The following is a 13,576-nucleotide window of genomic DNA, read 5'->3' as shown; positions in this document are numbered from 1 at the left end:
TTCATCTCCACAACCACACGGTCAGGCCAGAGGGGAGAAAGCCTGTCACTGTGCAGTGTCCCCAAGCCGCCTATAGTCACCCTCAGTCCTCCACAGACACTCAACACAGGGGCAGGGAGCTCCCCAATGGCAGGACCTCCGCCTTCATCCTCGGCATTGAGCACACGCTGGACAAGGGGAGCAACTTGGGGATGGACGTCGGTGAGAGAATGAATGAGGACACTTTTCTATTTCTGTCTCCCCAGGTGCATAGTAGAAGGGCATTAATGTGTGTCAAAATAAGCACACGTAGATGCACATGTGTGTATGTGTGTATGTACGTTCCAATGTGTAATGTTATTATATGCCGTCAAGTGGATTCCAATGCACAGCGACCCTACAGACCAGAATAGAACTGTCCCAGAGTAGGATTTCAAAGGCCATAATCTTTACTGATTATGTAAAGAAAGAAGCAGACTGCCAGGTCTTTTCTCACACAGAGTGGCTGGTGGGTTCAAACTGCCAACCTTTGGGTTAGCAGCTGAGTGCTTAACCATTGTGCCACCAGGGCTCCCCAAAGGTGTAATAAGACCTCTTTTATCCTTCACAAATGGACAAGAAGGGAGTCTACAGATGTTAATGTTTCCAGACAACCAAGCCCAACTCCTCCAAGAAACAAAGCCTGGTTTATGTTTAAACAGCTTTAGATAATCATCTCTCCAAGGAGTGTCCACTCCCAGCGTTCAGACAATAGGAACATCCGAGCTACCAAGAGGAAATGGTCATGCCAGTTTTAGAGAGCCAATGTCTCCTGTCCTTTGCCCATTGCATCCCTTATCCTTGCATCTTAACTTCCCTTCCCCTCCCACCCAACCACCTTCTCATTTGCTATGACCACTCCATCAGCACCAATTCTCAATTACCAAGCTAAAACTGTGTATTAAATAGCAGTCACTAGAAGCTTGATTGGCATCTGTTACAGACTGTCCCCAAAAATATGTGCTGAAATACTAGCCCCTATACCAGTGGATACAAGCCTGTTTGGAAATAGGTTTTTCTTTGTTATGTTAATCAGGTCATACCAAGTAGGATGGATCCTAAATCTAATTACTTCTGAGTCATAAAAAGAGCAGCATGGACACACGGGAAGACAGATGCCAAGGACTGTCCCTCACTGCTGTCGAGTCGGATCCAACTCAGAGCGACCCCTCCTTGGGTTTCTGAGGCAGCATCACTATGGAAATGGATAGCCCAACCTTCCTTCTGAGGAGTGGTTGGTAGGTTTGAACCACCAGCCTTTTGGTTAGCAGTCAAATGCCTTAGACACTATGCCACCAGAGCTCCCAAGGACTGTCAGCAAACATCAGAAACTAGGAGAGAGGCTTGTAGGAGGAACTGACGTGCCAAGTCCTGATTTGGACTTCTAGCCTCCAGAACTGTGAGAAAATGAATTTCTGTTCTTTAAGGTCATCTACTTTTGTGGTATTTCTGTTACAGTGGCACTAAGTAATGAAAATAGCATCTAAGGGTGTATTTTGGACTGGGGCTTTGGGACAGCAGTTTTGAGAGCTCACTGAGGCGGAGACTCAGCGTCAACTCATCTTGGGCACATCCCTTGACCTCTCTGGACTATTGGGAATAAGGTGCTTGATGCGTGAGATCTTTCTAGCCCTACAAGATTCTGCAACTCTGCTGTCCCAGGTAAGGCTGGCTGGAAAGGTCTTGGGGCAGAGCCTGCACTCACATGGTGAAGTTCTCCTCAAGGAAGCAGCGGTTACGCAGCAGACCTGCCCAGAGCTGCACGCCAATGATGCCAAAGATGAAGAAGACGAAGAAACAGAGCAGGAGGACGTTCCCCAACATGGGCAGTGTGTCCAGCAGTAGGTTCACCAGGATCCGCATACCTGGGGTGAGAGGGGGAGTAGAGTCCCAGAGAGGAGACAGAGAGGAGAGCGAGGTTAGAGAAACAGACGGAAGGGTAGAGACACAGAGGTGAAAGTCACAGAGCAGGGCCTCATTGCTGCTTCCAGACTGAACTGCTCAGTGGCTGCCAAATTGAACTGCCCCTTGGTACCTGCTCCTCAGCCCAAAAGGCCATGGAAATGGCTCTGGGCCCTGTTCCCCTTACGCTAGATAGTGGATGAACAAGCAGGCATTTACAGAGCGCCTTTCATGTGACAAGCACTCTTCTGCATACCTGCACAAATACGATCTCCTCCAGTTGTAACAACCCTGCGAGGTTGGTAATATTATTATCTCTATTTTATAGTGGTAGTTGGAGGTTCAGAACTGAAGCTACTTGCCCAGGGTCACACAGCTAGAGAATGGGTTGAAACCAGATATCCTAACACCACTCTAGTGCTCTTTCCACCGCCTCCCCCCGCCCAGTTACCTGGAGGTCTGGGACCTGGCTGCTCACTTCCATATGCCTGGTGCCCACACAAGGCAGGCACAGTAGGTGCTCAGTGAATTCAGGTGTCCTGAATGTCCTTCATCTCCAGGGTACTCACAGTCCCCCTGGCCATGCCAAGACACACCTGCACTAGCCTGAATCACCCTGATGACCTACCCCCACTGCATGATGAACCAGGCAGAGTCCAGAGCTGCCATAAGAAGCACCATGGCAGGCTGAGGGGCTCGAATCTGTCTTGGTGCCAAGAGAAGAGGCCTTTTCCCTTCCCAAGAAATATCTGTGATGAACTAGCCATGGGAGACTCAAGGAAAAAACTGTTGTTGTTGTTGTTGTTTGCCATTGAGTCGGCCCCGACTCATAGCGACCCAAGGAAAAAATAGGGGAGTGGAAGTGAAGACAAGGGTCCCGTGGGAGGTGATGGGGTGACCTGAGGGCATGTGGTAAAATGAATGTGGCCTTTTGCCCTAGTTCTTTGGAACACAGCTGGAGAGATTTTTCCCCTAAGTCCTGAGGAGTTACCTTTGCCCTAGTTTTCTACCCCCAAGAGTTTGTTACTTTCAACCAGGTTGACTGACCTTTACTGGGTAAGCTGTAAATTTGTAGTTTGATGCTTTTTGTCTGATGATTTGTAGTTTGATGCTTTTTGGCTTTTTGATGCCCTAGGTTGCAGCCTGCCCTGTAATTGGTCCATTGCATATACCTTGAAGGGATTGGTCCATGTACTTATGCAAATGAAGTGATGACAGCCTACTATGCAAATGAAGTGTCTGTGGCCTTCCAAGTGGGAATTGATCAGTTTGTGGCCCTGTTGGGAAGGCCACACCTTGCAACTGACCAGGAATTCGCTTATATATTCAGCCCTCCCCACAGAGGTGGGCAGGCAAAAGCAGAAGGAAGAAAGAAGAGAGAAGGAGCAGAGAGAGGAGGCAAGAAACCTCCTGAAAGAGCTAAGGGCTATAATAATGAAGACATTGAGAAGCTCAGAAGGGGCCCTATAGCATAGCCAGTGGTGACAGCAGAAATCTCCTGGTAGGAATATTGCTAAGAGAGTTGGAGATTACTGCTACACTGGCTATGAGCTGGGTCAACTTGCAGTGGTGATGGGGACAGCAGAGAGGCCAAAAGCAGAGAGGCCTGTCCTCAGGGGGCCATGAGAAGCCAGTCCTTAGGGGTCAAGAGGAGGCATGCGTGGCAGAGAGAAGGGCCTTCTTGCTTCCACAGCTCAGAGCAGCTGACAGAGCTCTGCACTGAAGGGAGGGACATACTCTGACTTCAGGGGAGCCTTCCAGACTATGAGGCCTGTATGGCCATTGAAACAAATTATTGAACCCAGGAGAAAAGTGAAGAATGCTGTGGGAGGGACGGCTGGTGTCAGAATCAATTTAAAAAAAAAAAAAAGGAGGTTGGACAGTGGAGGTATGTCTGACCTCCACCTCATAGGAATCAGCCTTGGGCTGATCTTGATTCTCATTCTCTCCCCTGAAGTTCAACAGGTTCTGCTGCTATTACTACCATTTTCACAGGGCGCTTTGGATGGCCATGGGAAGATGAGCAGACTGTGTGTGGGTGGTAGTCATATCCCAGAGGGCTGATGCCCTGAAAACCCAGCAGGCAGAAGAGAAGGGGTGAGGAAAGCGGACAGCCTTGAATTCAGAGAGACCTACGTTCAAATCCCAGCCCTGGGCTTATGGCCTGTGAGAACTTGGGCCAGGCCCTCCCACTCTTGGAGAACAAGGCCCCTCAGCAAAGGACCCAATAGGGCAGCGGCCACCCTGGTAAGGTTCCCAGACTCAGGGCCCACGTGTAGGCAATGAAACAGAGGCTAAGAGAAGAGAACATCTCGCTCAAGAACACACAGCTTGGCAAAGGCTGGGCTGGAATTAGAACCCAGGTCTCCTGGCTCCAAAGTCAGTTTCCCTGCTGGAGCACATGTGCCCAGAGCATACCTCCAGGTAGATCAGCCCCTCAGAAGTCCCCAGACGGTCAGCTCAGGGGTTCTTGATGAGCACAGAACTGGAACAATGTCACCCAGCTAGGCAGTGGCACCTCTCAGTAAACCTTAGGGCTCCCATCCCACAGAGAAAATGAGAACCTTCCCCAACCTCTGGTTCTCCATCTACACTTACCACCCTTCACATCTGCCTTCCACCCTTCTTCCTGCCCTCTCCTGTTCAGGGCTGACCCACCTGCAATCTCCCTCTGCCCTCTCTCTCTCCACAGGCGCACCCCCAGCTCTCTTAAGTCTGGGTGACAGCATCTAGGGTCATGAGTTCAGTTACTGTATGTTGTCCACACCTGATCCCCATCCTGAGAGGATCCTCTTGACTCCACTACAGGAAGATTCAGCTGCCCCCAGTCACCTCCACTGGAGAATCCACAGGACTACAAACCCCAGGTCATAGGTCACCTCAGGTCACTCACCACACTTTTCACAGACCTATGGAAATAGCACCCTAATTTTCCATGGGGAGCTACCACTCCCCCAACCCAGTGTATGTGGTAGAGTGGAGCTGATATGGAGATCATATGGCCTAATCCTGGCCAATCAGCATATTCCATTCCCTAGAGCCACCCCCTACCCCCAGGTGATTGGTTCAAGGTAGACATGTGACTTTATCCAGGACCAATGAGAATCAGCCCTGGGACTTCCAGTGGAACCAAGAGGAAAGAGATGCTTGCTTTCTGCAGAGGTTGCTGAGCTGGGAGGAAGTAAGCCTGGAGGTGTTGAGGCCATCTTGCTTAGGAGAACAGCATCTGCCCAATACTGAAACCATCCCAGGGAAAGCAGAGCCCAGAGGCAGAGAGAACATGATTCCTGATGGACAACTGCTCTCTAGAACATAAATCGGAGCATGTCACTCCCATGTGTGAATTCTTCTGAAGGCTCCCATCTCCTACAGAAGCTGTGGTTGATGGACCCCCCTGGGGGGGCTGGACAAACTCCAGGGGGTCAATGAACCTTATGACATTGCTGTAAAAGATGCAGATATAATGCTGTGAAGGTCCCTGTAAGTATCTGTAGCCCCAAAGAGGGTCAAGAGTTGATGGTTCACCCTTGGTGCACACACCCCCAAGCCCTGTGGGATCCAGCCCTTCTCCATCTCTAACTTCATCATTCTCTTTCTCTCTCGGCAGTTCCCACTCTATGCCTAGCAATACAACTTCTTTGGGTAGAAGTCCTCCACCCATACCATGGGATATCACATCTCCATGCTTCTACTCATGCGGTTCCCTCATCCTACAGCACACTTCCACCTCTCTTCTGCCTGGCAAACTCCTACTCAACCACTCAGCCCAGTTCAAACTCTTTCTTTCTGTGAAGCTTTCTCTGACCCTTCTACACCCCATATCAGAGAGATTTCATCCCTCTCTCCTCTGAGCAATCTCAGCACCTCTGTGCTAGCCTAGGTTGCCAAGTACAGTTGTAAAGGTTGCATACTGCAGAACCCAGGAGGTCCATTCACCTCAACATCTGGTCTTCTCCTAGCCCTAGTGTCTAAGTGTCTGTTTAATTCACCTTGGTGTTCCCAGAACCTAGTGTGTCCTGGCCCAGGAATAGGGGCTCAAACCAAACAAACCAAACTTACTGCCATTGAGTCGATTCTGACCCAAAGTGACCTCCTTTGGGTTTCTGAGGTGGTATCTCTACGGAAGTAGATTGCCCAGTCTTCCTTCCGAGCAGTGGCTGGTGGGTTTGAACTACCAACCTTCTGGTTAGCAGTCAAATGCCTTAGGCACTACACCACCAGAGCTCCTGGATAGGGGCTCAGCCGGCGTTTATTGAATGACTACTCATGATGAGCGATGTGCTAAGTCGGGAGACAGGAAAGGGGAGAATGGAGGGACAGGGACAAGGAGGAGAACAGTGGCCCTGTCCAGATTTTTGTTTATTCCGAGGGTGATGCTGAAGTGGTTATTAATGAGGGTAGTTATTTGGGATTTGCATCACAAACTCTGCGTAGAGTGATTGCCAATCAATAATTAATGCCCACCTCCATCTTCCCTCCCCACAAAACTAGGTCAGGCTCCTCTCAAGAAAGGCAGTGGGGTGCCCTCGCAGGCTGCCTCCTCCCACTGAGAATAGGCCAGGGTGGGGACTTGATGCCCCGCCTCCCCACATCTACCCCCAAACAGGGGAGTGTGAGGGCGTGCAGAGAAGGGAAGCAAGAAAATAGGACAGGCACCCCTGTAATCCATACAAATGTGGAGTCAGTCAGCCAGTCAGTCAGTCAGTCACAGGCCTTCTGGTGCTCCCATTCATTCATTCATTCATTTATTCACCAAACAAGCAATAAACGCCTGCTGTAAAAACACTCAGGCAGACTCCCTGGTAGTTCAGTACCTGGCTGTTAACAAAAGGTTGGTGGTTCAGATCCTCTCAGAGTTGCCTTGGAAGAAAGATCTGGCAGCCTTGGAAGAAAGGTCACAACCTTGGAAAACCCTGTGAAGCGGTTCTACTCTATCCACATGGGGGCGCTATGCATGAGAATCAGTTCAATGGCACCTGATGTTGTTCAGTTTGCATGTTGAGCACATTGCCTGGCACCCAGGGACTCCAAAGACTCCACTACCCTCTGGCAGCAGCGCACAGGAGACCACAGTGCTGGGAACAAAGAACCATGCCCGGGAGGGAGGACAATCCAGGGACATTCCTGGAGGGGCTGACACTGAGCTGGCCAAACCCCACTGCCACTGAGTCGATTCCAACTCATAGTGACCTTATAGGACAGATTAGAACTGCTCCAAAGGGTTTCCAGGGCTAGTGAGTTCAAACTGGGGGGCCAACTTTAACCTCTGCCCCACCAAAGCTCCTTTGAGCTGGGCTAGCTTGGGCAAAGGCCTGGAGGTGAACACCCAGATAGGCATGGAGGCAGTGAGGTCCGTCTAAGGAGCATGGGGTTCTGTTCCAGATGACTGCTGGGAGCACGGGATGGCTGCAGACAGCCTTCTAACCAGGCAGAGCCCTTGACGAGCTCTGGGCTGTAGAAGGGGAAAGGGCACTCCTGGGGGCTGGGGAAGGACTGGGGACAACCAAGAGGGCCAGAAAGTAGCAGAGAGAAGAGGTTGGAACTAAACGGCTGAAGGAGGCTGCATCGCACAATCCCAGCCAGGCTTGCTCCGCGGCTGCTCCCGAGGGCCCAGCCTTTGTTGCTCAATTAATTACATTTCCCTTGTTCTCCAGGATATTGAAATTCTGAAAGGCTCCTGAAAACCTGCCTGGCTGGCTTCCCTGAATGGCAGCCCGCCTCCCTCTGCTGAGCAGGGCCTCAGCTCACTTCACGACCCTCCCTGGGGGCCAGGGACTCCCAGTGCCCCACAGAGCCAAGGCATAATTAGCTGATTAGGGACTCAGAACAAGCTCATCACTTCAGAGCCAGGGAAAAGGGGCCACAGGATTAGGGAATTAGGGAGGACCCCAGAGGCCCCTGTTAATCCTCCTTTTACACCCACAGTCAACTAATTAGCCAAGGCAGGTTGGCCAGTTACACTCTGCCCTCAGTTCCCCTGGCATCAGGCACACGATGTGGGAGGCGGGAGAGGACAGAGGAGAGAGAATCAGAGAGACAGAGAAGATGAAGACAGAGACAGAGTAAGCAAGTAAAAGGGGGAGAGTGTGAGACAGAGATAGATTAGGATGAATGAGTTAGTGGGTGGGCGGATGGACAGGTAGGTGGGCGGATGGATGGGAGGATGGATGGATGGATGGGTGAGTGGGTGGGCAGATGCATATGTGGGTGGATGGACAGATAGGTGGATGAATGGAAGGAAGGATGGATGGATGGGTGGGTGGGTGGGCGGGTGAACAGAAGGAAGGAAGGGAGGAAAGAAGGAAGGGTGAAAGGAAATGTGGAAGAATGGATGGATGGATAAACAGGAAGAAGAAAGAGGGAGTGTGAAAGAGAGAGAAATAGCCTATAAGATCTCCCACCATCTGCCTCAAACTATCCTTTCTACCTCATCTCCCTCCACAGTCAAACCTTCCTCCTCCAGGCAGCCTTCCCTGCTCCTCACCCTAGTCGTCATGAAGCTCACCTGCCTTAGTTCTCCCTGGCTCTCACTCACCCTGTCTCAGGGCTTAACTGGTTCTCCTTTCTTAGTGTGACTTGTTGGGACTTCCAGGCTGCCCTGATTGGGGCAGGCTGCAGTGGGTGCCATGAGTGTGATTGAGGGCCCTGTCCACCTGTCCACGCCCACACACACCCACACACACACCCCACTGAGAAGGGGAAGAGGACCCCGGCAGGCAATGATGCAGCCTCCACCCCCATGAACCCCTAGAGCAGTGAGCCTGGAGCAGGCAACCTGGTGTCAGTCTAGCAAGTGGCCTTGAGGCAGTACTTGCCCGCTCTGGGTCCCATCTGCAGAAGGAGACGCTGTTTCCTGTCCATACAACTTTCAGGAGGACCATGGGGCGAAGAGAGCTCAGATGGGAGAGCCCCTGAGGTCAGAAGGCTCCCACAACCCATCTACCCTACCCCACCCCCGACTCACAGGCCCACAGTCTGCCCCCAGGTTGTCCTGCCAGCTTCACCTCCCTCTGTCCACCATGCACACCACACCTGCATCTGCTACTGCAGCCAGACTGGCAGATGCCTCCAGCATCCCGACCCCTCACATTATGCACCCTCTGCCCACCTACAACACTTCCTGTACTCTCTACTACAAAGGATCTTGTTGCTGCTGTGCTACCCCAGGGGCAGGTTCCAGTCCAGTTCCCAAGGCAGGAAGTGGTCCGTGCTGGTATGATCCTCTGTGCCTAGCCACACTGGCCCTATCCCAGCCCCTGGAAAACCTGGATGCTGGGCACTTCAAGACCTGGCCCACACCTGGAATGCCATCTCTCTCCTCAGATCTCAGTTGAGTAGTCCTGACTTCTGGTCCCCAGGCTGGGCTGGGCCCCAGCAATGAGCTGCTACATCTCTGTGTCCCCATTATCACAGCAAACAGGACACTGTGGGAGAGTCCTGAGTGCAGGGACCATCAAAGGGTGCCCATGTCCTCTACTACAGTCCAGAGGCCAGCAAAGAGCCATCCTCGGAGGACACCCACTTGAGTGAAGGAAGGGGGAGAGGAGGGATAGATGAAGGGAGAGGAGGAGGAATGGGTGGATGGGGGAGAAAGAGATGGCTGGAGGGAGGGAGGGAGGGAAAGACAGGAAAGGAGGGAAAGAAGTAGAGAGGGAGGGAGAGGTGGATAGGTGGATGGATGAATGATGATGTTAGGTGCATTGAGTTGGTTCGGACTCAGAGCGACTCTATGAAGGAACACTGCCCGGTCCTGTGCCAGCCTCACATTGGTTGCTGAGTTTGAGCCCATTGCTGCAACCACTGTGTCAGTCCATCTCATTGAAGGTCTTCCTCTTTTCACTGATGCTCTCCTTTACTGAGCATGATGTCCTTCTCCAGGGACGGATCTCTGCTGATGATATGACCAAAGTATGGAGAGGCAGTCTCAACATCCACCCTTTCAAGGAGCATTCTGGCTGTCCTTCTTCCAAGACAGATTTATTTGTTCTTCTGGCAGTCCATGGTATACTCAACATTCCTCACCAACATCAGAATTCAAAGGCATCAATTCCTCTTTGGTCTTCTTTATTCGTTGTCCAAATTGATGAACGGATGGGTAGATTCATTCAACAACTACTGAGGGCCTACAGTGCTGAGCACTGCTCTAGGCTGTAGGGACACATCAGTTAAAAACAACAAAATTACCTGCCCTTGTGGAGCTGACATTCGGGATAGGGGTAAGCGAAGATCATTCAAACAAAACAAGGGGACACTGCGTGGTTTAAAATCAGGAAGCGTGTGTCAGGGTTGTATCCCTTCACCATACTTATTCCATCTATATGTTGAGCAAATATCCTGAGAAGCTGGATTATATGAAGACCGTTGCAGCAGGATTGCAATATGCAGATGAAAGCACTACAGTAACGCTTGCTGAAGGTGATGAAGATTTAAAGCACTTATTGATGAACACCAAAGACTACAGCCTTCAGTGTGGATGATTCCTTGACATAAAACAAAAATCCTCACAACTAGACCAATAAGCAATATCATGATCAATGGAGGAAAAACTGAAGTTGTCAAGGGTTTCATTTTACTTGGATCTACAATCAGCACCCATGGAAGCAGCAGTCAAGAAATCAAATGACACTGCATTGGGCAAATCTGCTGCAAAAGACTTTCTTAATGTGTTAAAAGAGTAAAGCTGTCACTCTGGGAGCTCTGGTGGTATAGTGCCTAGGGCATCTGACTGCTAACCAGAAGGCTGGCAGTTCAAACCCACCAGCCATTCCTCGGAAGGGAGACTGGGCAATCTACTTCCGTAGAGATACCACCTCAGAAACCCAAGGAAGGGTCACTGAGTCAGTTTCGACTCAACAGCAGTGAGTTTTGTTTTGTTTTTTCTTTCAGTTTTGAAGACTAAGGTGCGTCTGAACCAAGCCATCATATTCTCAATGGTCTCACAGGCATGTGAAAGCTGGACAATGAATAATGAAGACTGAAGAAAAACTGATGCTCTAGAATTAGGGCATTGGTGAAGAATATTGAATATACCATGGACTTCCAGAAGAATACGTAGGAGCTCTGGTAGCATAGTGCCTAAGACACTTGACTGCTAACCAGAAGGCTGGTGGTTCAAACCCACCAGCCACTCCCCGGGAGGAAGGTTGGGCAATCTACTTCCGTAGTGATACCACCTCAGAAACCCAAGGAGGGGTCACTATGGGTCGGATCCGACTCCACAGCAATGGTTGCCTTGTTTTTGTCAGAAGAATGAACAAATTTGTCTTGGAGGAGGTACAGCCAGAAGAAGAAGTACAGTCCATGTACTTTGGACACATTATCTGGAGGCACCAATCCCTGGACATCAGGCTGGTAAAGCATCAGGTTGGTGGAAAAGAGGACGACCGTCAAGGAGATGGATTGACACAGAGGCTGCCACAATGGGCCCAAACACAGCAGGGAATGTGAGGTGCAGGATGGGGCAGTGTTTCTTTCTGTTGTAGTGTGAGTTGGAACCAACTCTACGGCACCTAACAACAACAGGGAAGACAGACAAAAACAACAAACATAATAAATAGACTAAGGTCAAGGGGGTAGGGAGTGCCAGGATGGCACTGGGGGTCAGGCTGGGGTGGAAGGACAGGCGAGGTTTCACTAGCAGGGTAGCACTGAGCAGGGCCATGAGGGCAATGGGCAGTCAGCTGTGTGCTATCCGGGGAAGAGCATTCCTGGCAGAGGGGGTGGGGGAACTTGCCTGGCAAAGTCAAGGGCAACTGAGCCAGCAAGGGACTAGGGAGGTGAATGAATGGGTAAGGTCAGAGGGGAGCAGGATCGGAGCACGGAGGGCCGTGCAGGTCACAGTAAGCACTCCAAACATGGAACCCCCCAAAGGGAGCAGCAGACGGCCTCTCTGCTGACCTGCCAGACCAGAGTGGGGAGCCCTGGTGGCCTGGCACAGCCTCGGGCCGCTCACTCTGGCCTGGTCCCCTCTCCTGGCTGCAGACAAGTGTCCCTGGTGGAGGTAGCAGATGTCCAGTATGGCAGAGGAGAGATGGGATCTGACAAAGGCTTCAGCGGAGAATGGGCTGTGGGGGGCAAGGTGAAGCAAGGAGACCGAAAAGAGGCCATGGTGACCATCCAGAAGATGATGGTGGCTGGTCCAGATGGTGAAGGCAGTGAAGGTGGGGCTGGATTTTGGAAATACATTGAGGGTTAAGCCAAAGGACTGGATGGGAAATGTGGGAGGGAGGAGGAACTGAAGCCGACTCCAGGTTTGGGGCCAGAGAACTGAGGCGATGACATGGCCACCAGGGGAGATGGGAGCAGAAGGAGAGGGTCAGAAATGCAGTGTGGACATGTGGAGTTTGGGATGCCTGGGGTACATCCCTGTGGTGTTGCTTAGTTAGGGGTTCCAGAGAGTGGAGTCTGGACTGAGTGTGCAACGTGGGTGGCTCAGGGTGGAGACGGTCTGTGGACAACAGGGGCATGGAAGAGACCATGATGGGTGGGGACAATGGACTCGAGTCTCTGCCCTCAGGGAACCTGGGCACAGCCAGGCAGGGGAGGGCCCTGAGGTGGCAGGAGGCACCTGGAAGAAATGCAGAAGGAAGTGGATGTGTGTCCTGATGGGCATATCCTCTTGAGGTTCGGGGTGCTCTCTGCAGACAGAAGCTGTCAGCCCAGATTAGCACAGCCACTGTGCAGGCCAGCTCACATGGAAATAGCTGGACACAGGCCAGCGTCTGCCAGGGGCACAGCTAGGAGGTGGGACTAGGCCAAAAGCAAGAGGACCGAGGCTGTGACTGGGCCACCGGGGGCCCCCTGCTCTCTCTGGCCTGGCCGGGTCAGCGGAGGGTGCTGAGCGGCTGGGAGAGGCCGTCTGCTGCTCCTGCCACCGCCATTGCCAACTAATCAGGGGCACAGTGGGTGCCGGAGGCCCGGCCAGGCAGCGTAGGGCTGGACACCAAGGTCACAGAGCTAGCCCTGCCCAGCTGGGGAGGAGCCTGCGGGCTGGTGAGGCAGCCTGGCTCCCACTCCTGAAACAGAAAAATGAACTGAGCCAAGGAGCACCCCTACCCTCATCCTAGGAGAGGTCTTCAGACCTCCAACCTCCCCAGCCAGTCAGCGCTCCTCTTCCAGCCCCATAACAGTGAGTGCTGCCCACTGACTGGGGGCCCAAGCATTTACTTACTCTTCAAATGTCCATCACCTTCTCCTCTGGGAAGCCTTCTATAAGTGCACAGTGGTGCCCCTGCACCTTGCCCCCATTAGACCAGGGGTCCCACTGGCCTGTCACTCCTTGCCTATATGTCTCTCTACAGGGCAGGGTCTGCTTCTGAATCTTCTCTGAGACCCTCTGTGGATGCTATTTTAGATGAATGAATGAAGGAATGAATGAAAAACAAACAATAAACAAATGTACATGGCTCACTCCTTTGACCTGTTGTCTCTCCCAGAAACCAATCCATCCTGATCTGCAGAATTGAACTTGACCCTAGAGGGGCTGGCTTGGCCCTGCCCCATCCCCACGCATTTTTCCTCTCACCATTCCTACTGTTCCTTCCTGTTTCTGAGTTAGGTTCTCACCAGATGTTCTAGCCAGATGTTCTCCACCCACCTCACCTCATCTCTCCCCAGAAGCAGCCCTGGGGAGACCAAACCCCTCAATGTCATCTCT

General features: G+C 51.8%; 1 protein-coding gene across 1 annotated transcript in view; it reads right to left on the bottom strand.

The window, feature by feature from the left end:
- Positions 1-13,576, bottom strand: part of CACNA1I (calcium voltage-gated channel subunit alpha1 I) — a 150,729-nt gene that overhangs the window by 66,769 nt on the left and 70,384 nt on the right. The window contains exon 5 of the mRNA XM_007941688.1: positions 1,724-1,883. Within this exon, the coding sequence (XP_007939879.1) occupies positions 1,724-1,883 (160 nt within the window). The remainder of the gene's footprint in view (positions 1-1,723; positions 1,884-13,576) is intronic.

Source organism: Orycteropus afer, unplaced genomic scaffold, assembly GCF_000298275.1.
Source record: "Orycteropus afer afer isolate SDZICR_OR568_19922 unplaced genomic scaffold, OryAfe1.0 scaffold00083, whole genome shotgun sequence".
NCBI lineage: Eukaryota > Metazoa > Chordata > Mammalia > Tubulidentata > Orycteropodidae > Orycteropus > Orycteropus afer.
Note: the sequence above shows the minus strand (reverse complement) of the source record. Positions and strands in the feature narration are given on the sequence as shown.